Raw genomic sequence first — 27,271 nt, forward strand, 5'->3', positions numbered from 1 at the left:
AAGACACGAATGGAGTATAGAAAAACAGTCTACTCACCTTCCTCAATTCTCAATTTGTCATCCCATCTCCCCGCCAAATTCCGTCACATAAACCATAACTGTCTCACTCTCTCCCGCCACTCTCTGTCATCACTGCTGAAGCTACCTGTCCACCACCACCAACGGAGGAGGGTCTCCCGATCAAGCCATCCTTTTCGCCATTCGACTCGAACTCGAACTCGAAATTGTCTTTACTGGAAGGTTAGGGAAATATTTTTTTTTGAAATTAGGATGATAAGTAATTGACAAAGATTTGGCTTGTCACAAATGATTGTGATCATAAATTTATAGTATTCTGCCTATTTAAGTGAATTTATGATGCTCATTGTATCTTTCTTCTCAATTTGCTGCTGTTTTCTTAATTGTAATTATAGTTACATGGACTAATTGAAGAATTGAGGTATCTTAGCAGTTACATTGTTTTTTTTTTGCACATTTTTGGTGTTGCGCGTTTGAGCAAGATATGTGACAAATGTGCAAAACGTGTTTAGGAGCACGTAGTTCTAGGTGCTCTTTGAATACCTAGTGGTTAGAAATTTAGGAATTTCGTTTGATTCTAGGATATTTTAATTGGGTGTAAGAGATTTACGAAACTCGTTTGAACAGATTGAACAATAAATAATATAATTATTTTGCTACTTCTGATAAATCTGATAACTCCTTCTATGGAACCACATAACAAATATGTAAATGAAACACTTTATAGTTACTAGATTTTAGATGTGGTTACATAGTAGCAGCTAACTTCATGAAGGAGAAACTGCTTTGTTCTATTGTGGTGCATCAGCAATGCGCGAAACCTGGTATTGAGGGGGCTATAGTGGAATTTGTTAGCTAGGGATTTTGTTGTCATTATGGCAATGCATTTGGAAATAACCAAGTGTACACCTGCACTTATACTTGTTTGAGATACACATTTAAGACTCTTGAAACTTTACTAAGAAATAACATTCTTACATGCCTTCCTCTGCTCATTATCTCTACTTATATAGCTTCTATCCAAGCTAACTTATTCTAGCAACAAGAGTAAACAATTACATTTACCCAATAGTTCACACTAATGTCAAAACATAGCATTGTGAAATATTGTAATTATGTTGATTGTGGCATGCTAGTTTCAGGACTTATTACAAGGTGGTAAAATATATAAAAGTCAATTGACCGTCATATCACTATATAGGTTATGCGGAAGGCGATGTGTAGCGATGACTTCTAGTGGTGTAGCTTTTAGGTTGGTTAGTCCGAAACCTTCTGTCATGTCGACAGTTCCATCAGATGGAATTGAGATGTCAAATCCATGAAGTAAACTAGCTAGTGTAAACTGCATGGCTAGTAGAGCAAAGGATATACCAGGACAGATCCTCCTACCATTTCCAAATGGCATGTATTCAAATTGCTGGCCTCTAACATCATACTGTTTGTAAGTGGAAAGAAACCTTTCCGGGTGAAACTCCAAAGGGTCTTCCCACACTTCAGGATCTCTATGTATTTTGTGAAGATTAACAAAGAGCTGAGTGCCTGCTGGGATGTGGTAACCATTCACGGTGCAGTCTACAATGGCTTCTCGAGGACCTGAAAGCGGCCCAGCAGGGTATAGTCTCATAGTCTCCTTAAGAACAGCTTGTAAGTAAACTAGATTCTTGAGGTCTGATTCTTCCACCTGCCTCTCTTTTCCCACCACGGTGTCTAGCTCAGCTTGAGTCTTCTTGAAGACATCTTTATTGTTGAGTAGCAATGAAAGTGCCCATGTTAGGGTTACTGCTGTGGTGTCTGTTGCCGCTAAAATCATGGCCTATCAAGAGGAAGAAAACTTCTACCTATAAATGTATGATAATTATAAAATGTTATGGAACTGTAATGGAGGACTAGTCAGAAACATGATGGAGAGCCCGGAGTAGACTATTACTCCATCCAAATTAGTTGCAATATGAGGTAGGAGAGACAAGTTTTAAGGAGAGCAGGTAAAGAGCAGAGAAAGATGGGAATAGAAAGGGGGATTCAATGATTCATGTGATAAGGAGAGAAATAGAGATAACTCGTTACCAAATAAAGTATTGTGACAACTAATTTAGAATAGAGGAAGTGTTATCTTAGAGGTGATTTATTTGTCTTTGCATAGGCAAATACAATGTTCTGGACTTCTTTCTCTGCCAGTAAACTATGTATGACCATAAACTACTGTGGTTCGAGATTGGAGACTTATAAGTTAGTTCATGGTGAAACTACTGTTCTGTCTGCTAGTCCATTTTCACCAATCAACAGAATTCTCCAAACCTGTAACTTTTATATATGCTTTGTTCTTTGCCTCTTCCAAAATCTAAGTTTCAGGAAATTAAGCTCATGTAAGCTCCAAATATGTGCTAATAAGGGTTGCCATAGTTCAATTCAGAAGCAAAATATGTTTAAATGTTCCCCCAAAGTTTAGGTAAGGTGAGGAGTCTAGCCATATTGATAAGATGTTTTATATAGTAAACAACGATGTACTAAGATTTTTGCCCTTGTTACATTAGATTGTCCAAGAATTCAACAACCTCTTTTCTTGCCATATAGAAGTAACATATAGAAGTGCTTACCATGCAAGTGGCTTTGATAATTGTATCTGAATCAAATTTGAAAGGTGTATCCTGTCCTGTCTCAAAAACACTAAGCATCACATCCATGAAATCCCTCTTTTCTTCTCTCTCTTTGGAATTTGTTCTTTCTTTGTGCTCGTCCAACCACTTTTGAGCTACAACATCAATCTCTTTTGCGACCCTTTTCATTTTCTTCTCATGCCCTCCAATATCCATCCACCTCAAAAACGGAAGTGCATCCGCAGGGACGAATACACCTGCCAGTTCGAAGAAATCCCTGATCGCCTTCATGCACTGATTATGTACCTCACTTTGGTAAAATTCAATCGAGGACTTGCCCGAGACTAATCTTATTATAGTGTTTAAGCTTATGTTATGAAACCATTGTTTCATGTCAACTAATTCAGACCCTGCACCTGATATTCTATATATGCCTGATCTTACTTCAGAAACTCTGACATTCTTAAACATCTCTACCCGATGATTTGACAGAAGCTCGATGGTGGTGATCTTACGGAGCTGGCGCCAGTATTCTCCATAGGGGGTAAAGCCTAACATGGCACTTTTATAACCAATATGTTCTGCAGAGATTTTCTGTGGCCTGTTTAAGAATACTTTGTCACCGGCACCTAAGCACTCTTTTGCCGTTTCTGCTGAGCTTACGACCACGGCTCTGTCTACCCCGAGCTTAATCATGAAGATTGGACCATATCTATCTGCTAAGTTTCCTAAGGCTATGTGAGGAAGGCCTCCTAGAAGATGTAGGTGACCAATAATAGGCCATGAATTAGATGGTACGGGAGGCTGTTTTTTCTCTATTGCAGTGTTTTTTTTCCATTTTAGCACAGTAGAGAAATAGTAGCAAGGTAAGCAAGCTTGTTGCTGCAGCAATGAGCTGAAACTCCATTTAGCTCTTGAGTTTTGAGAAAATGGGATCTAAATTTACTTTTAGACACAGAAAATGACATAGCAGTAGTAAAGTACTCCATCAGTCTAAAGTTAGTTTTATTGGAAACAATTATTGGAGTGCCCTGCATGTTTGCCTCATTATAAACTAATATGAAATTGCTAATATTGGTTACAAGTGCTGTAAGGGGTTGTACCCTATCTCATTACTGGTATAAAATTATTAAATTATTCTCAGAAGTTACAATTTTTAATTGGAAAGAATTGAACAATAGCCAAGACTCCCTGGACCACCGAATGGTTACTGGTTAGAATATTAAGGAATTCTATTTGATTCTAGGACACTTTTAACTGGGGAAGTAAGAGACTTATGAAACTTCTTTGAATAGATTGAATGATGAACTCAATTAATTGCTGTTTCTAAGGAACAATAGAACAAATATGTGAATAAAACCTATGTTACACAAACTCGGGTACCCATATCCAGCACGGGGACGTGTCCAAGTGTCGGATTCGGCTTTTTTGTGAAAACTTTCAATTATTTTGGCCCAAAATTAAGTGTCTTACCCATGTCCGACTGTCGAGATCCGACACGGGTATTTGAAGTAATACGAAGGATCAAGTAACATAGAATAAAACACTTTGTAGTTACTAGATTTTAGATGTGGTTACATGGTAGCAGCTAACTTCATGTAGGAGGAACTACTTTGCTCCATTTTGGTGCATCAGCAATGCGCGAAACCTGGAATTGAGGGGGCTATAGTGGAATTTGTTAGATAGGGATTTTGTTATTTTTGCCATTTTGGCAATGAATTTATTCTGGTTAGGTTCTCTATTACATTCATTTCATCTAATAGTATCTGCTATAGGTAGTAGATATGTGAACGAAGAAATTAATGCTCGGACCCTCCAGTTTAGGCTTAAAACCACCAGGATTTTGGAAATTACCAAGTGTACACCTGCACATGTATTTGCTTTAGATACGCAATGCGAAAGTTTAAGCAATATAAGTTTTGATGGGTTGGAATCGAGATTTATCTTACTATTGATTGTGTAATATGGTCTTTACAGAACCCTGTGCATGAGGGATATTGGGACTGCAATAAGAAAAAAAACCACTTCTTCCTTGCATACACATTTCTGGAAACTTGCAGCATCTTGGAAATAGCTTGATTATGGAAAATTACATGACTTTGACCCTTGCAGAAGAGGTATGAGTCATTGTCTTATCGTTTGTGTGTTTCAGTGTGCTAGACTACTCAATGCTGAATCTCCTATTTTCTTCTGGCTTTTTTGAAGCTCATTCTAGTGTTGTTCCTGAAGGCAGCACTGGACCAGGAGTCCACAGCTGCTTGATCTGAGTTCTGAAACCGGCAGCATAAGTGTGCTGGCGTGCTCATGAGTTACATGCAAGACAATTAGTGGTTATGAGCATTTTCGTCCTGCTTCAAAGTTCAATCAAATGTAAGTGAATATTCCATTATCTGTATGAAGTTATTTGGATGTGATAACCATTCACTGTGCAATCTGTAATGGCTTCTCGAGGAACTGAAAGGGGTCTAGCGGGGTATAGTTGCATACTCGCCTTGAGAATTGCTTGCAAGTAAACTAAATTCTAGAGGTCTGATTCCTCCACCTGCCTTTCCTTCCCCGCTAGGGTGTCTAGTTCAGCTTGAGCTCTCGTCAAGGCATCTTTATTGTTGATTAGCAACTATAATGCCCATGTTAGGGTTACTCCTATGGTGTCTGTTGCCACTAGAATCATTGCCTGTCAATTGGAAGGAAATAAATCAAACATCTGATAATTTTCCATCAATGGATTGATTTTCGTGAGATTTTCCATCAAGTAGACTATTGTTTGGGTGGGTTAGGGGCTTAGGGCTTAGGCAATAGCTTTGCTCCAAAAAATCTATTGGTGAATAGCCCAACTCAAAATACAAGTACAATGTAGGTGGGTAATACAAGAGATAATTAACAAGCTAGAAGAATAAGTAACTAAGTTGACTGATTCAAGCGTTTACTCTGTCACATTGTTCTTTTCCCCTTTGAAGAATATTTTGTGAGGAAATTAAATCCAGGTAAGGTTTCAATATATTCTAATAAGGGCTACCAAAGTTAACTTCACTATGAAACTAAGTTTGTGCTCTTTGTGCAGAAATTTTCCCATATTGTGGATTGAGAATGATTCACATTATATAGTTGAGCTTGCAAAGGTTTACATGTAAAAGAGAAGGCATTACTTAAATGAAATATATATCTATCTACTATTATGCTGGATAATTTTAGTTTTCAGTTAAATGAAATAATTTCTATAACTTCAGACAAGAATTTATGAAACTAATATTATAGACAATTAAACTTAATTTTACAAAGATTTTGTGAGGCCGGTTTAAGAATACTCTGTCACTCGCGCCTAAGCACTCTTTTGCCATTTCTGCTGTGCTTACAGCCACAGCTCGGTGCACGCCAAGCTTGATCATGAAGATTGAACCATACTTATCTGCTAATTTTCCTAAGGCCATGTGAGGAAAGCCTCCCAGTATATGTAGATGTCTTGACCAATAATAGGCCATGAATTAGATGGTATGGGAGGCTGTTTTATATCAGTGTTCTTTTTTTCCCATTTTTGCAGACAGTACGGATACAGTAATGAAGCAAGCAAGCTTTTTTGCTGCAGTAGAGAGCTTAATGGGTAGGTGAAATTCCATTTAGTTGTAGAGTTATCTAGGGTGATGAACTGCGTATAAATCTAATATACCTTCAATTAGATATATTTTGATGCACGTTAGGGTGTGATTTATGTTTGCCTGGGTCACAATAGACAAAAATGCAATTATTAATGTGTCACACCTCCACTGAGGTATGTTTATTCCAGGCGCAAAAAGAAAAGAGAGACAATCTTCTAGAAGCTTTTGGGTTTTGGTGTGCTGGCCTTTGATTGGGAATATTAATACCATCAGCTATTTTGTCCTTTTTCATGAAGTAAGCTTTTTGTCTTTCAGTGAGAATAATTCCGTTGGCAGGGATTTTCTAGGGCAGCCTATAGTAGTAAGCCTTTAAATAGGGAATGAAAAGGGGAGGAGAGGGATATCTAGAATTTGAGTGTTTCATAGTTTGTAATGGAGAGTTTCCAGCCTCTCGAATTGCTGTGATTGTTATCTGGTTCCATTAATATTAAAAACTCTTACCCTATATCTTCTTCTCTTATCTTCTTCTTATTATAGTATCAACTGTGGTGGTGAATATAAAGTTGGTTTCTTGTTTACCTGTTGTTGAGAAATATTGGGCCAGGTACTTCTCAGTTCATAACAACTTGGTATCAGAGCTTTTCGATCCAGAAAAGCTATGGTAGGAGGTACGGTGACTCAGAGAGTGGATGCCATGGAAGGAGAGCTCGAAGGGATTCGACTAACCCTGGAGCAGAACAGGATGAGTGCCGACGAAGGGCAGCAGCGCCTACAGGAGGAGCTGGGAAAAATCACCGAGCAACTGGCCCTCTTGGTGACCGGAACCCCACACACGCCGGGAGGAGAAAGGGGAAATCAGTTCCGATCACCTGAGAGCTTCCAGAGAGGGGGAACCCCCAACGGGGGTAGTTCAAACTGGAAATACAAGAAACTCGATATGCCTACCTTTGATGGAGTTAACCCGGACGGATGGATTATTAGGGCAGAAAGGTACTTCAAATTCTACCTTTTGTCGGATGAAGAAAAGGTGCAAGCGGCCGTGGTGGCGTTGGAGAATGATGCCCTGTTTTGGTATCAATGGGAGCAGAGGAGGAAACCAGTTACTACTTGGGAGGAAATGAAGACATTATTACTCCGACACTTCCAGCCGACTCAGATCGGGACGCTCTATGAGCAGTGGCTGAGCGTCGAACAGGAGGGGACGGTCCAAGAGTACCGTCGGCAGTTCATCGAGTTCCTTGCTCCATTAGAGGGAGTCACTGAAAACATCACTATGGGGCAATTTATCAATGGGCTTAAGGCCCCAATCCGAGCTGAGGTACGTTTACTTGGGCCTAGGAATTTGGATCAGACCATGGCCTGTGCTTTAAAGGTAGAGGAGAAAATAAGACAAACCCAACCCCACCTACTAAACCCACCCAAAACTTACAAAAATGACCGCTCCAGTATTGGGCCCAGCAAGGGCCAAACCCACTCACAAAATATTACCCCCTTCAACCCTCAACCCATTACCACCTATGATCCAGCCACAACAAAATACGCCCACCTACCCCAGACCTCTAACGCACGCACAACCAACACCCTCACCACTTATAGTCCAGCAGGCCCCAGATCTGGAGAAGTACGGCGGTTGACAGAAAAAGAGGTACAACAGAGACGGGAAAAAGGGTTGTGTTACCGGTGCGACGACGACAAATGGCACGTCGGTCACCGGTGTAGAAGGCGCGAGTTAAGCGTTTTAATAGCTGGGGAGAGCGAGGAGGCTGACGAGGAGGGTAGTAACACCACGAACGCCTCCACCGACGAGCCCGACCAGGTAAGCCCAATTGAAATTTCCCTAAATTCTGTTATGGGTTTAACTAGTCCAAAAACTATGAAGCTTTTGGGGGATATTAAGGGGCATCAGGTGGTAATTATGGTGGACCCCGGAGCCACGCATAATTTCATCTCCCCTTCTGTGGTGGTCCGGGCAGGCCTCGCGACGGTGGATAATAAGGAGTTTGATGTTTCCCTGGGCACTGGGACGGCAGTCCAAGGCAAAGGGGAATGCTTGGCAGTGGCAGTAAACATGCAGGGTATGACAATTGTGGAGGATTTCTTGACACTGGAGTTGGGCAATGCTGACTTAATTTTAGGGGTGCAATGGCTAGAAAAGTTGGGGGTAGTCACTACGAACTGGAAGACTCAGATTATGAAATTCCATAAGGGTAACAAGGAGGTGACACTACAAGGAGACCCATCTCTCGAGCGCACAATGATTTCCTTGAAAGCAATGCTCCGAGTCATGAGAAGAGAAGGAGGTGGTGTGATGGTTGAATTGAACGGGTTGGGGGCAGACTTTTCAGGCCCAGAAAAGGAGGTTCCTTCATTTATCAGTAGCCTCGTGGCACGCTATGACAGAGTGTTTGAAATGCCGGCAGGATTACCCCCGAAAAGAGGACATGAGCACGCCATTATTCTGAAGGAAGGCAGCAACCCTGTAAGTGTCAGGCCATACCGTTACCCACAGGTCCAGAAGGACGAAATTGAGCGGTTGATAGGTGACATGTTGGCAGCGGGCATAATTAAAGCCTCCACAAGCCCGTTTTCCAGCCCCGTTTTACTAGTTAAAAAGAAGGATGGGTCTTGGCGCTTTTGCGTTGATTACCGGGCTCTCAATAAGGAGACCGTGCCGGACAAATACCCAATACCCATGATCGACGAGTTGTTAGATGAACTACATGGGGCAGCCATTTTCTCGAAGCTTGACTTGAAATCGGGATATCACCAGATACGGGTTCGCAAGGAAGACGTTCCAAAAACCGCCTTTCGCACACATGAGGGGCATTACGAGTTCTTGGTTATGCCATTTGGCTTAACCAACGCCCCGGCCACTTTTCAGTCCCTCATGAATGAGATTTTTCGACCATACTTGAGGAGGTTCGTACTCGTTTTCTTTGACGATATACTGATCTATAGCCCGGATGAGAGCACCCATCATGAGCATTTGGCCTTGGTACTTGAGAAACTAGCAGAGCATCAATTGTATGCCAACAGAAAAAAATGTGACTTTGGCCAGCGAGAACTGGCCTATTTGGGTCATGTGATCTCAACCAAAGGTGTGGCGGCAGATGAGGAAAAAATACGGGCTATGGTGGACTGGCCCCTACCTACCACCCTTCGAGAGTTGCGGGGTTTTTTGGGGTTAACAGGATACTACCGGAAATTCGTGGCAGGCTATGCAAGTATTGCTCACCCACTCACTGAACAACTAAAAAGGGATAATTTCCGCTGGACACCAGAGGCCACAACAGCCTTCAACCACCTGAAGGCAGCCATGACCACTGCACCGGTTCTCTTAATGCCTAACTTTCAGCAGCCTTTCATAATTGAAGCCGATGCGTCGGGTTTTGGTCTCGGTGCTGTGCTAATGCAAGACCAAAGACCGGTGGCTTTCTTTAGCAAGACTCTTGGACCACGTAACCGCCTCAAATCTATCTACGAGAAAGAACTTATGGCCATAGTTCTAGCAATACAAAAATGGCGACACTATCTCTTGGGGAGGAGTTTTATAGTTCGGACGGATCAACAGAGCCTCAAATATCTTATGGAGCAACGGGAAGTAGGGCCTGAGTACCAAAGATGGGTACGGAAATTGATGGGGTTTGACTTCACCATTCAATACAAGCCGGGGGCTGCAAATAGAGTGGCGGATGGACTGTCGCGCAAACATTCGGGGAGCACCGAGTTAGGCTCCTTAATGTCCACCAGTGGGTTGACATGGGACACCATTAACAAAGAAATCAGCACTGATTCCTTCATACAACATCTGATTCGAGAGATTGAGCAGGGAAACCAACCGGCGGGATACCAAGTTGAGCAAGGGAAGCTGCTGTACAAGGGGAGGGTGGTGATTCCACCAAATTCAGCCTTAGTTTCTCACCTACTGCACTTCTACCATGACTCGCCTATAGGGGGGCATACTGGAGACTTGAAAACATATCTCAGAATTGCAGCGGAATGGTTTTGGCCAGGGATGCACAAGGCCGTAGCTCGCTATGTGGAAGCATGTGCCACCTGCCAACAGCAAAAAGCCTCTAACCGGAGCCCGGCAGGCCTTCTACAACCTCTTCCCATACCAGCCCAGGTTTGGGAAGACATTTCCATGGATTTCATAGAAGGGCTTCCCCGGTCTCAAAGCTTTGATTCTGTGCTCGTCGTGGTTGACAGATTTACTAAATATGCGCACTTCTTGGCACTCAAGCATCCGTTTTCTGCATCCACAGTGGCAGCAATCTTTATGAAGGAAGTAGTGAGGTTACACGGTATTCCGGCGTCTATTGTCTCGGATCGAGATAAGATTTTTATGAGTGTGTTTTGGAGGGAGTTGTTCCGGCTGCAAGGGACTGAATTGAGGCGTAGCACAGCCTACCATCCGCAATCCGATGGACAATCTGAGATCGTAAACAAGATGCTAGAAACTTATCTCCGATGCTTCATCAATGGGAAGCCGAAAAACTGGTATAAGTGGCTACATTGGGCTGAGTTCTCCTACAATACTTCCCCACATACATCTACACATATCACTCCATTCAAGGCTCTTTATGGGCGTGATCCCCCACCCTTGATTCGGTATGGTCATGGTCAAACCCCTGTGGACTCTCTTGAGGCTCAACTACAAGAGAGAGACGCAATGCTGGATGAAATGCGTGTCCAGCTCTTACGGGCACAGCAACGCATGAAGGCTAACGCAGATGCTAAGCGTAGAGAGGTCGAGTTTGACATTGGAGAGTTGGTGTTCTTAAAGTTGCAACCCTATCGACAACACTCCCTAGCTAAGCGCCCTAATGATAAGCTAGCTGCAAGGTTTTATGGGCCGTATGAAATCATTCAACGGGTAGGCAAGGTGGCGTACAAGCTGGCACTTCCCCCTCACAGCAAAATCCACCCCGTGTTTCATGTGTCACAACTTAAGAGGGCAGTAGGAGAATTGACCCCTTCCAGAACTCTGCCGAACCAGTTGACTGAGGACTTAGAGCTTGTGGTGGAGCCTGAGCAGGTAATGGCAGTAAGGCAGAACAAGAGTAGTTCCAGGGAAGATTGGGAGGTGCTAATTAAATGGGCAGGGTTGGATCCTAGTGAGGGTACCTGGGAAAACTTCACTACTATCAAACACTTGTTTCCTCACTTCGACCTTGAGGACAAGGTCTTTGTCGTGGCGGGGGGTAATGTCACACCTCCACTGAGGTATGTTTATTCCAGGCGCAAAAAGAAAAGAGAGACAATCTTCTAGAAGCTTTTGGGTTTTGGTGTGCTGGCCTTTGATTGGGAATATTAATACCATCAGCTATTTTGTCCTTTTTCATGAAGTAAGCTTTTTGTCTTTCAGTGAGAATAATTCGTTGGCAGGGATTTTCTAGGGCAGCCTATAGTAGTAAGCCTTTAAATAGGGAATGAAAAGGGGAGGAGAGGGATATCTAGAATTTGAGTGTTTCATAGTTTGTAATGGAGAGTTTCCAGCCTCTCGAATTGCTGTGATTGTTATCTGGTTCCATTAATATTAAAAACTCTTACCCTCATATCTTCTTTCTCTTATCTTCTTCTTATTATAGTATCAACTGTGGTGGTGAATATAAAGTTGGTTTCTTGTTTACCTGTTGTTGAGAAATATTGGGCCAGGTACTTCTCAGTTCATAACATAATGATTTAACCAAGTCTAAGATATAGTTTAATGCTGTGGCTTCTTAGTTCTTGGAATATGCTATACTTTTATTAACCTTTTGTCTCATTGTGCATGGCTAATTAAAGAGTATCTTCTAAATTTATACTTCTGATTTATTTTTCCAAACTTTGCAGCTTTTATGTTTTCTCATTCACATATCTTACTTTAATCGGTAGCTTAAGCAGGCGTAAAAGTCCAATTGTAACGATTATAAGGCCAAGATGCTTTATAATTTTAATTTTGTACTATATATACATAATATATATTAATTGGAAAATTACAGGAAATAAAAGATAACTTCAAGCATTTAAGACTCTTGAAACTTAACTAACAAACTAATTAAGACTCTTAACAAATCTTATTCTTCAAGCTTTGCAGCAACAAGAGTAGACAATGACAATTACCCAATAGTTATTCACACTAATGTCAAAACATAGCTTTGTGAAATATTGTAATTTTGTTGATCGTAGCATGCTAGTTTCAGTATAAAAATCAATCGACAGTCATATCACTATATAGGTTATGTGGAAGGCGTTGTGTGGCGATGACATCAAGTGGTGTAGCTTTCAGGTTGGTAATCCCGAAACCTTCTGTCATGTCAATAGTTTCATCAGATGGAATTGAGATATCAAATCCATGAAGTAAACTAGCTAGTGTAAACTGCATGGCTAGTAGGGCAAAGGATATACCAGGACAGATCCTCCTACCACTTCCAAATGGCATATATTCAAAACTTTGCCCTCTAACATCATAATCCTTGTTAGTTGTGAGAAACCTTTCAGGATGAAAGTCCAAAGGGTTTTCCCACACTTCTGGATCTCTGTGTATTTTGTAAAGATTAACAAACAGCTGAGTGCCAACTGGGATGTAGTAACCGCTCACAGTGCAATCTGTAATGGCTTCCCGAGGGACTGAAAGAGGTGCAGCAGGGTATAGTCTCATAGTCTCCTTAAGAACAGCTTGTAAGTAAACTAAATTCTTGAGGTCGATTCTTCCACCTGCCTCTCTTTTCCCACCACGTTGTCGAGCTCAGCCTGAGTCTTCTTCAGGATATCCTTATTGTTGAGTAGCAATGAAAGTGCCCATGTTAGGGTTACTGCTGTGGTGTCTGATGCTGCTAAAATCATGGCCTATCAAGAGGAAAAAAAGTTTTACCTATAAATGAGTGATAATTATAAAATGTTATGGAATTGTAATGGAGGACTAGTCAGAAATATGATAGAGGGCTCGGAGTAGACTATTACTCCTCCATTCCAAATTAGTTGCAATATGAGGGAGGAGGCACAAGTTTTAAGGAGAGCAGGTGAAGACGAGAGAGATAGGAATAGAAAGGGGATTCAATGATCCATGTGATAAGGAGAGAAATAGAGATAATTCGTTAACAAATAAAGTGTCGTGACAACAAATTTAGAATAGAGGAAGTATTATGTGAGAGGTGATTATTTTGTCTGTGCATAGGCAAATACAATGTTCTGGACATTTTTTTTCTTTGGCAGGAAATTATGTATGAGCATAAAACTACTGTGGTTCGAGATTGGAGATTTATTAGTTAGTTCATGGTGAAACTACTGTTCTGATTTACACCAGTCAACTGTAACTTTTATGTGTGCTTTGTTCTTTTACTCTTCCAAAATCTATGTTTCAGGAAAATTAGGCTAATGTAAGTTCCAGATAAATGCTAATAAGGGTAACCATAGTTCAATTCACAAGCAAAATAAGTTTAAATATGCTCCAAAAATTTCAGGTAGGTAGAAGAGTGTAGCCATACTGATAAGATGTATAATAAGATGCAATGTACTAATTTTTTTGCCCTTGTGACATTAGATTGTTCAAGAATTCACCACCTCTTATTGTTCGATAACATATGGTAGATCACATCTAGAATAACATATAGAGGTGCTTACCATGGAAGTGGCTTTGATAATTGTATCTGAATCAAATTTGAAAGGTTTATCCTGTCCTGTCTCAAAAACACTAAGCATCACATCCATGAAATCCCTCTTTTCTTCTTTCTCTTTTGAGCTTGTTCTTTCTTTGTGCTCCTCCAACCACTTTTGAGCTACACCATCAATCACTTTTGCGACCCTTTTCATTTTCTTCTCATACCCTCCAATATCCATCCACCTCAAAAACGGAAGTGCATCTGCAGGGACAAATACACCTGCCAGTTCAAAGAAATCCCTGATCGCCTTTATGTACTGATTATATACCTCACTTTGGTAAAATTCCATGGAGGACTTGCCCGAAATTAATCTTATTATAGTGTTCATGCTTATGTCATGAAACCATTGTTTCATGTCAACTAATTCAGACCCTGCACCTGATATTCTGTTTATGCCTGATCTTACTTCAGAAACTCTGACATTCTTAAACATCTCTACCCGATGATTCGATAGGAGCTCGATGGTGGTGATCTTACGGATCTGGCGCCAGTATTCTCCATAGGGGGTAAAGCCTAACATGGCACTGTTGTAAGCCATATGTTCTATACAGATTTTCTGAGGTCTGTTTAAGAATACTTTGTCACCGGCACCTAAGCACTCTTTTGCCATTTCTGCTGAGCTTACTACCAAGGCTCGGTCTACCCCGAGCTTAATCATGAAGATTGAACCATGTTTATCAGCTAATTTTCCTAAGGCTATGTGAGGAAGGCCTCCTAGAAGATGTAGGTGACCAATAATAGGCCATGAATTAGATGGTGTGGGAGGCTTTTTTTTCCCTGTATCAGTGTTTTTTTTCAATTTTTGCAGACAGTAGAGAAATAGTAACAAAGCAAGCAAGCTTGTTGCTGTAGTAGAGAGCTGAAACTCCATTTAGCTCTTGAATTTTGTGTGGCTGTGAACTGAGAATATGGGATCTAAATTTAGTATCTTTCAATTACAAAAAAATTGTATAGAAGTTAGTTTATGTGAAGATTTACTTTCTTTAATTGGAAACAGTTACTGGATTTCCCCGCATGTTTGCCTCATTATAAACTAATATGAAATGGCTAATATTGGTTACAAGTGATGTAAGGGGTGACGTTTAACGAAGTCCAAATTTTGTACTCTATCTCATTACTGGTATAAAATTAGTAAATCATTTTCAGAAGTTTCAATTGTCAATTGGAAAGAATTGAAATGGTCAAGATCTCCTGAACCACCTAAAACTGGTTAGAATATTTGGGAATTCTACTTGATTCTAGGACACTTTTAATCGGGGAGAGTAAGAGATTTTTGAAACTTCTTTCATTCCCTAATTCCCTAATTCCCCCGCGAATCGCGAATTGGGAAAAGCGAATTATGGTCGGTTTTGGTTCATTTTTGGCTCATTTTGAACGAATTGGCGAATTCAAAAGGCGAATTAGATAGCGAATTAGGGTCTTCTTTGAACAGATTGAATAATGAACTCAATTAATTGCTGCTTCTAAGGAACAACAGAACAAATATGTGAATAAAACACTTTGTAGTTACTAGATTTTAGATGTGGTTACATTGTAGCAGCTAACTTTATGAGGGATATTGGGACTGCAATATAAAAAAATAAAAAAACCACTTCTTCCTTGCTTACACATTTCTGGAAACTTGCAGAACCTTGAAAATGTCTTGTTTATGGATAATTACTATGACTTTGACCCTTTCAGAAGATGTATGACTCATATCTCATTGTTTGTGTATTACCATGTGCTAGAGTACTCAATGCTGATTCTCCTATTTTCTTCTGACTTTTTTTGAAGCTCATTCTAGTGTTTGTTCCTGAAGGCAGCACTGGACCAGGAGTCCACAGCTGCTTGATCTAAGTTCTGAAACCGGCAGCATAAGTGTGCTGGAGGAATAAGATTAGAACAAAAGATTGAAGCACGATCGTTTCCGACTTTTATTTTTTGTACATGCCAATCTGGCATGCTCATAAGTTACATGCAAGACAATCAGTGGTTATGAGCATTTTCGTCCTGCTTCAAAGTTCAATCAAATGTAAGTGAATATTCCATTTTCTGTATGAAGTTATTTGGATGTGATAACCATTCACTGTGCAATCTGTAATGGCTTCTCGAGGAACTGAAAGGGGCCTAGCAGGGTATAGTCGCATACTCTCCTTGAGAATTGCTTGCAAGTAAACTAAATTCTAGAGGTCTGATTCTTCGGCCTGCCTTTCTTTCCCCACTAGGGTGTCTAGTTCAGCTTGAGCTCTCGTCAAGGCATCTTTATTGTTGATTAGCAACTATAATGCCCATGTTAGGGTTACTCCTATGGTGTCTGTTGCCACTAGAATCATTGCCTATCAATTGGAAGGAAAGAAATCAAACATCTGAAAATTTTCCATCAATGGATTGATTTTCGTGAGATTTTCCATCAGGTAGACTATTGTTTGGGTGGGTTAGGACTTAGGCAATAGCTTTGTTCTCAAAAAATCTATTGGTGAATAGCCCAACTCAAAATACAAGTACAATGTAGGTGGATAATATAAGAGATAATTAACAAGCTAGAAGAATAAGTAACTAAGTTGACTGATTCAAGCGTTTACTCTGTCACATTGTTCTTTCCCCCTTTGCAAATATTTTGTGAGGAAATTAAATCCAGGTAAGGTTTCAATATATTCTAATAAGGGTTACCAAAGTTAACTTCACTATGAAACTAAGTTTGTGCAGAAATCTTCCCATATTGGGGATTGAGAATGATTCACATTATATAGTTGAGCTTGCAAAGGTTTACATGTAAAAGAGAAGCCATTACTTAAATGAAATATATATCTATCTACGATTATGTTGGATAATTTTAGTTTTTAGTTAAATGAAATAATTCCTATAACTTCAGACAACAATTTATGAAACTAATATTATAGACAATAAAATTTAATTCGACAAACATGTAGAAGCGATTACCATGCAAGTGGCTCTGATAATTGTATCTGGTTCAGATTTGGAAGGCTTTCTCTGTCCTGTTTCAAAAACACTAAGCATCATATCCATGAAATCCTGCTTTTCTTCTGTTGCTTTAGAGCTTCTTCTTCTTTTATGCTACTTCAACCACTTTTCAGCTACATTCATCATCAATGTCTTTCGCAGCCTTCACCTGTTTATTATACCCTGCATGTTCAACCACCTCAAAGCTGGAACTGCATCAGCAGGGACGAACGCGGCTGCCAGTTCAAAGAAATCCCTGATTGCTTTTACACATCTATTGTATTCCTCACCTTTGCAATTTTTCTTCAACGAGTTGCCTGAAACTAATCTTACTATACTATTCAAGCTTACATTATTAAACCATTCTTTCATGTCAACTGATTCAGACCCTGCACCTGATACTCTCTTTATGGCTAATCTTATCTCTGAGATCCTGACATTTTTAAACATATCTACCTGATGATTTGACAGAAGTTTGATGGTGGTGGTCTCACAAATCTCGCGCCAGTACTGGCCGTATTGGCTGAACCCAACACGAATCTCGCGCCAGTAATGGCCATATTGGCTGAAGCCCAACATGCCAGAGTTGGAAGCCAGATGTTTTACAATGATTTTGTGAGGCCGGTTTAAGTATACTCTATCACTCGTGCCTAAGCACTCTTTTGCCATTTCTGCTGTGCTTACAACCACAGCTCAGTGCACGCCAAGCTTAATCATAAAGCTTGAACCATACTTATCTGCTAATTTTCCTAAGGCTATGTGAGGAAAGCCTCCCAGTAGATGTAGATGACCAATAATAGGCCATGAATTAGATGGTATGGGAGGCTGTTTTTTTCTTTATATCAGTGTTCTTTTTTTCCATTTTTTGCAGACAGTAGAGAAACAGTAATGAAGCAAGCAAGCTTTGTTGCTGCAGTAGAGAGCTTAATGGGTAGGTGAAATTCCATTTAGTTGTAGAGTTACCTGGGGTGATGAACTGAATATATAAATCTAATATACCTTCAATTAGATATATCTTGATGCACGTTAGGTGTGTGATTTATGTTTGCCTGGGTCACAATAGACAAAAATTCAATTAACCTTTTGTCTCATTGTACATGGTTAATTGAAGAGTATCTTCTAAATTTATACTTCTGATTTATTTTTTCAAACTTTGCAGCTTTTATGTTTTCTCATTCGCATATCATACTTGAATCGGCAGTTTAAGCAGACGTAGCAGTCGAATTGTAGTGATTATAAGGCCAAGATGCTTTATAATTTTAATATTGTACTATATATACATAATATATATAACTGGAAAATTACAGGAAATAAAGATAACTTCAAGCATGTAAGACTCTTGAAACTTTACTAACAAGCTAATTAAGACTCTTAACAATCTTATTCGTCAAGCTTTGCAGCAACAAGAGTAGACAATGACAATTACCCAATAGTTATTCACACTAATGTCAAAACATAGCTTTGTGAAATACTGTAATTATGTTGATCGTGGAATGCTAGTTTCAGGACTTATTGCAAGGTGGTAAAATCTAAAACTAAAACATATAAATATCAATTGGCAGTCATATTAGGGTCACTATATAGGTGCGGAAGGCGGTGTGTGGCGATGACCTCAAGTGGTGTAGCTTTCAGGTTGGTCAGTCCAAAACTCTCACTCATGTCGACAGTTTCATCAGACGGAATTGAGATATCAAATCCATGAAGTAAACTAGCTAGTGTAAACTGCATGGCTAGTAGGGCAAAGGATATACCAGGACAGATCCTCCTACCACTTCCAAATGGCATATATTCAAAACTTTGCCCTCTAACATCATAATCCTTGTTAGTTGTGAGAAACCTTTCAGGATGAAAGTCCAAAGGGTTTTCCCAGACTTTTGGATCTCTGTGTATTTTATAAAGATTAACAAACAACTGAGTGCCAGCTGAGATGTGGTAACCACTTACAGTGCAATCTATAGTGGCTTCCCGAGGGGCTGAAAGAGGTGCAGCAGGGTATAGTCTCATAGTCTCCTTGAGAACTGCTTGCAAGTAAACTAAATTCTTGAGGTCTGATTCTTCCACCTGCCTCTCTTTGCCCACCACATTGTCGAGCTCAGCCTGAATCTTCTTTAGGACATCCTTATTGTTGAGTAGCAATGAAAGTGCCCATGTTAGGGTTACTGCTGTGGTGTCTGTTGCCGCTAAAATCATGGCCTATCAAGAGGAAAAAAAGTTTTACCTATAAATGAGTGATAATTATAAAATGTTATGGAACTGTAATGTAATGGAGGACTAGTCAGAAACATGATAGAGGGATCGGAGTAGACTATTATTACTCCTCAATTCCAAATTGGTTGCAATACGAGGGAGGAGGCACAAGTTTTAAGGAGAGCAGGTGAAGACGAGAAAGATAGGAACAGAAAGGGGGATTCAATGATCCTTGTGATAAAGAGAGAAATAGAGATAACTAGTTACCAAATAAAGTATTGTGACAACTAATTTAGAATAGAAGAAGTATTATCTAAGAGGTGATTATTTTGTCTGTGCATAGGCAAATACAATGTTCTGGACATTTTTTTCTTTGGCAGGAAACTATGTATGAGCATAAAACTACTGTGGTTCAAGATTGGAGATTTATTAGTTAGTTCATGGTGAAACTACTGTTCTGATTTACACCAATCAGCTGTAACTTTTATATACGCTTTGTTCTTTTCCTCTTCCAAAATCTATGTTTCAGGAAAATTAGGCTCAATTAAGTTCCAAGTAAGTGCTAACAAGGGTTACCATAGTTCAATTCACAAGCAAAATAAGTTTAAGTATGCTCTAAAATTTCAGGTAAGTTAAAGAGTGTAGCCATACTGATAAGATGTTTCATATAGTAAGCTGCGATGTACTAATTTTTTTGGCCTTGTGACATTAGATTGTTCAAGAATTGACCAACCTCTTATTATTTGATAACATATTGTAAATCACATCTAAAACAAGTAACATATAGAGGTGCTTACCATGGAATTGGCTTTGATTATTGTATCTGAATCAAATTTGAAAGGTTTATTCTGTCCTGTCTCAAAAACACCAAGCATCACATCCATGAAATCCCTCTTTTCTTCTTTCTCTTTCGAGCTTGTTCTTTCTTTGTGCTCTTCCAACCACTTTTGAGCTACAACATCAATCACTTTTGCAACCCTTTTCATTTTCTTCTCATACCCTCCAATATCCATCCACCTCAAAAACGGAAGTGCATCCCCAGGAACAAATACACCTGCCAGTTCGAAGAAATCTCTGATCGCCTCCATGCACTGATTATGTACCTCACTTTGGTAAAATTCAATCGAGGACTTGCCCGAAACTAATCTTATTATAGTGCTTAAGCTTATGTCATGAAACCATTGTTTCATGTCAACTATTTCAGACCCTGCACCTGATATTCTGTTTATGCCTGATCTTACTTCAGAAACTCTGACATTCTTAAACATCTCTACCCGATGATTCGACAGGAGCTCGATGGTGGTGATCTTACGGATCTGGCGCCAGTATTCTCCATAGGGGGTAAAGCCTAACATGGCACTGTTGTAAGCCATATGTTCTACATAGATTTTCTGAGGTCTGTTTAAGAATACTTTGTCACCGGCACCTAAGCACTCTCTTGCCATTTCTGCTGAGCTTACAACCACGGCTCTTTCTACCCCGAGCTGAATCATGAAGATTGGACCATATCTATCTGCTAAGTTTCCTAAGGCTATGTGAGGAAGGCTTCCTAGAAGATGTAGGTGACCAATAATAGGCCATGAATTAGATGGTGTGGGAGGCTTTTTTTCCCCTGTATCAGTGTTTTTTTTCCATTTTTGCAGACAGTAGAGAAATAGTAACAAAGCAAGCAAGCTTGTTGCTGTAGTAGAGAGCTGAAACTCCATTTAGCTCTTGAATTTTGTGTGGCTGTGAACTGGGATCTAAATCTAGTATCTTTCAAACACAAAAAAATGGTATAGAAGTTAGTTTATGCATGTGAAGATTTACATTTACATTCTTTAATTGAAAACAATTACTGGAGTGCCCCACATGTTTTCCCTATCATTAACTAATATGAAATTGCTAATATTGGTTACAAGTGATGTAAGGGGTGACGTTTAACGGAGTTCAAATATTGTACTTCATCTCATTACTGGTATACAATTATTAAATCATTTTCAGAAGTTACAATTATCAATTGGAAAGAATTGAACAATGGTCAAGACTTCCTGAACCACCTAATGGTTACTGGTTAGAATATTTATCTACTTGATTCTAGGACACTTTTAACTGGGGAGTTAAGAGATTTATGAAACTTGTTTGAACAGATTGAATAACAAACTCAATTAATTGCTGCTTCTAAGGAACAACAGAACAAATATGTGAAAGATCTCTTTGTAGTTACTAGATTTTAGATGTGGTTACATTGTAGCAGCTAACTTTATGAGGGATATTGGGACTGCAATAAATAAATAAAAAACCACTTCTTCCTTGCTTACACATTTCTGGAAACTTGCAGAATCTTGAAAATGTCTTGTTTATGGATAATTACTATGACTTTGACCCTTGCAGAAGAGGTATCACTCATATCTCATTGTTTGTGTATTACCATGTGGTAGAGTACTCAATGCTGATTCTCCTATTTTTTTTCTGACTTTTTTGAAGCTCATTCTAGTGTTTTGTTCCTGAAGGCAGCACTGGACCATGACTCCTTGATCTGAGTTTTGAAACCAACAGCGTAAGCATTCTGGAAAAACGAGATCAGAACAAAAGTTTGAAACACAATTGTTTCTGATTCTTTGTTTTTTAGATGTGTTTCCAGATTACACAGGGAGTTAAAGTGTACATGCCGATCTGGTTTGCTCACCAGTTACATGCAAGACGATAAGTGGTTATGAGCATTCCGTCCTGCTTCAAAGTTCAATCAAATGTAAGTAAAGATTCCATTATCTTTATGGAGTTATTTGGGTGTTACAACGCGCCATCTATAGACATTTTGTATTATTTTGTCAAAATTGAAGTGTGAAGAGTCTATACCCATGTCATAGTGTGAAGAGTCTATATTCATGTCAAGGCCATGTGAGGAAAAGTTCCCGAATATTGCTGATGGCTTGAGCAGGATGAAGCGATGTAGAGGGAGGAGGTAGCCAGGGAGATAGTGAAGGTATGGGCTGCTTGTTGCTTCTGTCATTGCCCACAAATACTTAATTACTAACAAGGGGAAGGTATTGTAGGCTTTTGGAAAAAAAAGAGGAGATTTCCTAATTTGGGATGTATTGTATACAACAAGATAACTTATTTTCATATTAATCTACTATCAAAGGTGCTGATGTGCTGCTTCTTTCTTCAGCCCTTAACTGCCTCACTAATTTGCCTCATTTCCTGTAATGTTGACTGGTGAATAGCAACTGAATAGTTGAATATATGATTATAATTATATTAATCTATCAGAAAGTTCTACTATAATAAAGTAATATGCAACTTGGACCTATGTTAGTATTATATAGAATCAGTAATGGGAGCAACAACGCTTTCTTTCAAGTTTAACCATTGAATCTTTACAAGTTATACTAAAAAACTGCTCTTCATTTCAGCAAGCTCTAGAATCTCTTGTCTCTGCATCCAAAACATTGTTATTCTGAATCTTTTTACCTATTAAATATTCCTTGAATCCTGAGTTGTCTCTCTTATTCAACACCTTTGGAGTACTAAAACTCAACACCCTCTAAGAAGAAAATTCTAATGTTCAGTTTTTGATGCATCTCTGATCATCCCAACCACGAAAAGATTATACGTCTCATTAAACCGCGCTATAGAAGCCTCTTTGATCCTCGAATTCTTTTCTTGGTTGTCTGTTTCTTTCTCTTTGATTTTTCAGATTTCATGGATTCGAGTTTTCAAGTCCAAAATGATCAGGCTTTCCCTGCTTTTGGCTCCTATATGCCCAACAATATGCAATCATATTGGGAGTCACCAGAGACTAATATGGGAGAGCTCTTAAAGACACCAGCTAGCTCTAGAAAAAAAGATAACTCGAAGACGAAGAATTCAGCTGCCTTGAGGAGCCATTGTGAGGCTGAAAGGCGGAGGAGGGAGAGAATCAATGGTCATCTTGCAAACCTCCGGACTTTTCTACCTTGTTCTGATAAAGTTAAGGTATGAATACTATGAGATCTTCCCTACATTTCATGCTTGGTAGTCATAATTCGTCAATATTTGTTTTTTCATATGGTTCTTGCTTCACTAGACTAGATGAGCAATGCTGAAAATATGAACTTTTCGTAATGAAGTATGGAAGATAAAAATACACTCTGTATTGTTGCTTTCCCTTCTTTGATTTGTGTGTTCTAATACAACATCTTGAAACAAAAACAGAGTTTTTCTCAAACTAATGGTGAAAGTTAATGATGATATTTTCTTAGTTCACAACTCAAGATGCTTATAGTTATAATTTCACTTATGTGCCTTCTTACGAGTTATTATTTCAGCATCACTTTTAAACTGTTCTGTGGTGTTCCTGGTTAAATATTTCTTTGCTGGAATAATTGATAAAGAAGTAAATTTTATGACTCTTAGCAAATTTAGATCCTAGATCTTAGTTTCTAAACTAAACTAGGAAGCCTAGTTCTTTGAGCAGAATATGATTTCTATAAAATAACCTCTCATGGTTCCTCTTTCTTTTTAGTTTGTTTATTTTCCCGACTTCAGTTAGGTGCTTAAGAGACGTAAAAAAACTGATCCGTATTTGACTACCCTATCCAAATTCTCTCTCCTAAACACGAAATAAAACGGCATCCGTATCCACATGGACTAAAGTTGTCCCGAAGGAGCCAAAAGAACCCAAATATATTATGACTAATAAGTCCAACTCAACCCAAACTGTTTAGTTTAACGCAGGAGCATAAGTCCTAAATAACAACATACCTCAATATGACATGATCCGTATATAATCCAAATCGACTTTGAACACACCAAATGACTAGTTATGTTTTTTTTAATCCATATAAGCCACGAAAACAGTACATAGAAGGGGAATTCAAACATATGACCTATCGTTCATAGCACCTTAATTTTAACCATTAGGCCAAGACATCCTCAATATGATTAGTTATGTTATGTGAATACAACCCACATCAAATAAACTCAAATCGATCTTACGACCCATTTGCAACCATCGACACATATAAACGTGATAAATTATGGTCAATTTCCTTCACCTTCCTAACAAAACGATATATTGTCCTTAGAAGTTGTTTCTTATTCCTTCTTACAGTAACCTGCCTACATTTTACGTGAAGATTCTATCATACTTCTATAAGTAAACTCAACAATTACAAGTGATGTAAACCTCACTTTTTCAAAGTGCATAGCAAAATTAGCAATTAATTGGGTGTGCTGTAACTGTTAACAAAAGAAATATATACTTGATGCCGTGAGTGGGCGGCTTCGTGTCGAGACGTATTTAGTTGATCCCATTTAAAAGATTAACCTTCTAATTAATCAATCTTTTTAGGCAATAATAATATGATATGTATACCTGCCGTCCAACTAATTATTATTTATTTGTTCTTGATGTAATCATCAAAGAGAATTAGCCAATGAAATAGAACATCATGATGTTATCATAATTTTTTAGTCATATATATGGTTTTCATTACATCAATATGGTTGTATTATTTAGTTGGACTTTTCCATACAATCGTATCTTGGTTATTTTGGAAATATGATATTTAAGAGATGATGTGTGTATGTGTATGTTTGTGTGGTGTATTGTAGAATAGGTGAAAACTTGAAGCCGCAAGATTTTGATGGCGTTGACGGCCATATCTTAAAATATAAAGTTGTTGAAATGTTGAATAGGCTGTGTATGGTTTTGGTTCATGTTTGTGTCAAGTGTTGATGGTTTTTTAGAGTACTCTTAATTTAAATCTGACAATTTGGTTAAACAGTCGTCATATTAACCCATTTGATTAAATGGGTCGAAGAATACGAGCCTCTGAACTTGTTTAATTTGGTGTCTTATTCATACGGTATCCTCATGTTAAACAAGTTTGCCAAATTCTAAATTATTTATTGTAAATTATATGGTATTTATCACAACAGTCGGTCTTTAGGTGACTCAACCTCATTTCTTAATCTATTGAGTAATGACTTTTCTTATATTATATTATGACGACTTCGATTTATTTTTAAATAGTGTGAGGTCAACTGTTATATTGTTGAGGTCAACTGTTATATTGTTGAGGGGTCAAATCACTTGTTATATACTCTCACCATGGGTGTGGCCAAGAACAATGTATTCCACTTTCTACGTGTTCTTGGGGGGAGGTCTTGATCGTAATTATGATTATTTTCTTCAACTTTTAATAAGAAAACAAATTGTTTGCAAATAAACCCGAATTCTGGGTTGCGTAGGCCATGATCGACACGAGTCAAAAGTGGGTTGAATCATGAAAGGGTCGCTTTAACGTCGGTCAGTGTTGGACAAGTCAAAGCAGGTTGTGGGTCAATAGCAGGTCGATAATAAGCGAGTCGATAAACGAGCAAGGAAACTAATTTATATCATAACTAATTTAAGCTTAAAACTTGTTAGGCTATCTATATAACCATAATTAATTGACAGACTCTGTCTTCTAAGAGTCGTGTCTAATAAAAGCCCTTTTAACTTGACCCTAATTATATATCCATCGACTTACCCTGTCCAATAACCAAGTTTTTTTGCTTTCTCTATAATTATTAAACTCGCATTAATTCAAAATATCAATATTCAACTTCTCCAGATGGACAAAGCAACATTGTTAGCTGAAGTAATCTCCCAAGTCAAAGTGCTAAAGAAGCAAGCAATAGAGGCTACCAAGGGTCTGCTCGTCCCAACAGATGCAAATGAAGTTACAGTTGAGCCATACGACGACGATGGCGGCGGCGACGACATAGCAGACAGCTTGTATGCATTCAGGGCTTCAATTTGCTGTGAATACAAGCCAGAACTCATCACAGATATAAGGCAAGCCATAAGTGACCTTAAACTAACCATAACAAAAGCAGAAATATCCACCTTAGAAGGTAGGGTAAAGAATCTTCTTATTGTCACTGGTTGCAAAGAAGATATTGGTCATGGAAAAAGTGAAAAATTTGCTAAGTCTATACAAGATGCACTGTGTTCTGTACTCCAGAAGATGTCTGTAGTGGAGGAATATTTGCCTACAACAATGTTATCAAATAAGAGACGAAAGATTTCGTGCTTTGAACCTTCCACATCATGCCCATCTTTGTGAGTTACTACACATATCAGTCATGTATATGCCTAATAATACCTTTGGCATGTATGCCTAATAGTAAGATCATGTTGAAAGATAATTGTATACAATAACCTTAGGTGAAGCATACTTATAATTATTATTGTAATACTTTAGAAGTCCTAAAAAACGGATTCAGATATAGCTATGTCTAATTTTAGGGGGGTTGGTCACCATGTTGACAACATTATGGTGACGAAATTTGCTTCTAAGGTAGTGACTTCTTGACGAAGCGACAATCTGAAATCTACGAAAGAGATGCTATTTTTTTTTTTTAAAAACGTTCGTTGTGATTTTGGTTTCAGAAGTGCATTATTTCCAACTTTAGATTTTTTTTTATAACCATCAACCAAGTATATATGTAAAACCGATACTTTTAGGAAAAACGATTTCACAATAACTTATCATGAAGTAACAAGGTATCACTTAAAAAACTAAATCATGACCCCTTACGATATTAAAAAAGCCACCATTTTGTCTCGGAATTCATACTTTTGAACTTTGTGAATCCGCCTTATTTAAAATTTAACGTCTAAAGCACTAAATTAAGAGTAAAGTTCATATTATTCGTACCAAATAGTTCGATTCGTATAATTTTATACATATTGTTGACAATAGATATTTATTGGTGCCTTGTTATACAAGTGAAAAATGGGGAGTAAATTTGTTTTTACTAAAACTAGTTATTGAGAAATGAGAAAATTCTTATGTCTACATAGAAAAAGAGTTTAAGATTAGGGAAGTCTATAGTGAAGAAGGATCGTGAAAATTGTACAATTAATATTGGTTGTCGGAGAGAAATTTAACATACTCATTCTATCGGAAAAAAATATTTTCATTTCTCTTTAATTACATACTTCCTCACTTCTGAAATAAGTAAAACAAATCTCTCAATAACTGCCACATAAAATAGAGAATAGAGAAGTGTTTCACTTAAAATAGAGTATTAGTTAAAAACTTTACATGACTATATATTTTTTTTCTTATACTTTGTATTAGAAATAATTTTAAAAATTATCTTTACTAGTAGATAATGCAAAAACAAAAATAATCCTTTTAAAATAAAAGAAGTACAACATAAATGGTATATAAAATTTCCAAAAATCTCAAATTATAAATGACATATAGGATCAAATCTCGTCTACATCACTCTGATTAACACAAAAAAAAAAAAAAAACACTCACGAGTTTAGAAACCT

General features: G+C 38.5%; 3 protein-coding genes and 2 pseudogenes across 16 annotated transcripts; 1 reads left to right on the top strand and 4 right to left on the bottom strand.

Annotated features, from left to right (window-relative positions):
* Positions 1 to 43: 43 nt before the first annotated feature.
* On the top strand, positions 44 to 27,227 carry LOC104900560 (putative transcription factor bHLH107). 14 transcript variants are annotated; one of them, XM_057391637.1, is made up of 9 exons: positions 44 to 240; positions 4,590 to 4,729; positions 4,818 to 4,982; positions 15,622 to 15,859; positions 21,296 to 21,353; positions 21,442 to 21,514; positions 21,599 to 21,706; positions 21,825 to 22,932; positions 25,557 to 27,227. In XM_057391637.1, the coding sequence occupies exons 8-9, from the start codon at positions 22,660 to 22,662 to the stop codon at positions 26,049 to 26,051; spliced, it is 768 nt and encodes a 255-aa protein (XP_057247620.1). In that variant the 5' UTR covers positions 44 to 240; positions 4,590 to 4,729; positions 4,818 to 4,982; positions 15,622 to 15,859; positions 21,296 to 21,353; positions 21,442 to 21,514; positions 21,599 to 21,706; positions 21,825 to 22,659; the 3' UTR covers positions 26,052 to 27,227. The 14 variants fall into 14 exon arrangements, with proteins under 14 accessions (XP_057247620.1, XP_057247625.1, XP_057247622.1 ...); XM_057391642.1 differs by lacking the exons at positions 44 to 240; positions 15,622 to 15,859 and adding exons at positions 3,264 to 3,406; positions 6,151 to 6,210; XM_057391639.1 differs by lacking the exon at positions 44 to 240 and adding an exon at positions 3,264 to 3,406 and having other exon boundaries at positions 15,476 to 15,859.
* LOC104900561 (cytochrome P450 CYP82D47-like) lies at positions 905 to 3,729 on the bottom strand (annotated as a pseudogene).
* Positions 12,235 to 14,719, bottom strand: LOC104900558 (cytochrome P450 CYP82D47-like; annotated as a pseudogene).
* On the bottom strand, positions 16,738 to 17,457 carry LOC125492947 (flavonoid-6-hydroxylase-like). Its single transcript, XM_048635704.1, has 2 exons — positions 16,971 to 17,457; positions 16,738 to 16,823 (listed from the first exon to the last, which is right to left on the bottom strand). Exons 1-2 carry the CDS (start codon positions 17,455 to 17,457, stop codon positions 16,738 to 16,740), a joined length of 573 nt encoding a protein of 190 aa, XP_048491661.1.
* LOC125492652 (cytochrome P450 CYP82D47-like) lies at positions 18,036 to 20,814 on the bottom strand. The gene is made up of 2 exons (XM_048635337.2): positions 19,773 to 20,814; positions 18,036 to 18,981 (listed from the first exon to the last, which is right to left on the bottom strand). Exons 1-2 carry the CDS (start codon positions 20,679 to 20,681, stop codon positions 18,340 to 18,342), a joined length of 1,551 nt encoding a protein of 516 aa, XP_048491294.1. The 5' UTR covers positions 20,682 to 20,814; the 3' UTR covers positions 18,036 to 18,339.
* Positions 27,228 to 27,271: the final 44 nt, after the last annotated feature.

The sequence above is a fragment of the Beta vulgaris genome, chromosome 8, assembly GCF_026745355.1.
Source record: "Beta vulgaris subsp. vulgaris cultivar EL10 chromosome 8, EL10.2, whole genome shotgun sequence".
In the NCBI taxonomy this organism is placed as follows: domain Eukaryota; kingdom Viridiplantae; phylum Streptophyta; class Magnoliopsida; order Caryophyllales; family Amaranthaceae; genus Beta; species Beta vulgaris.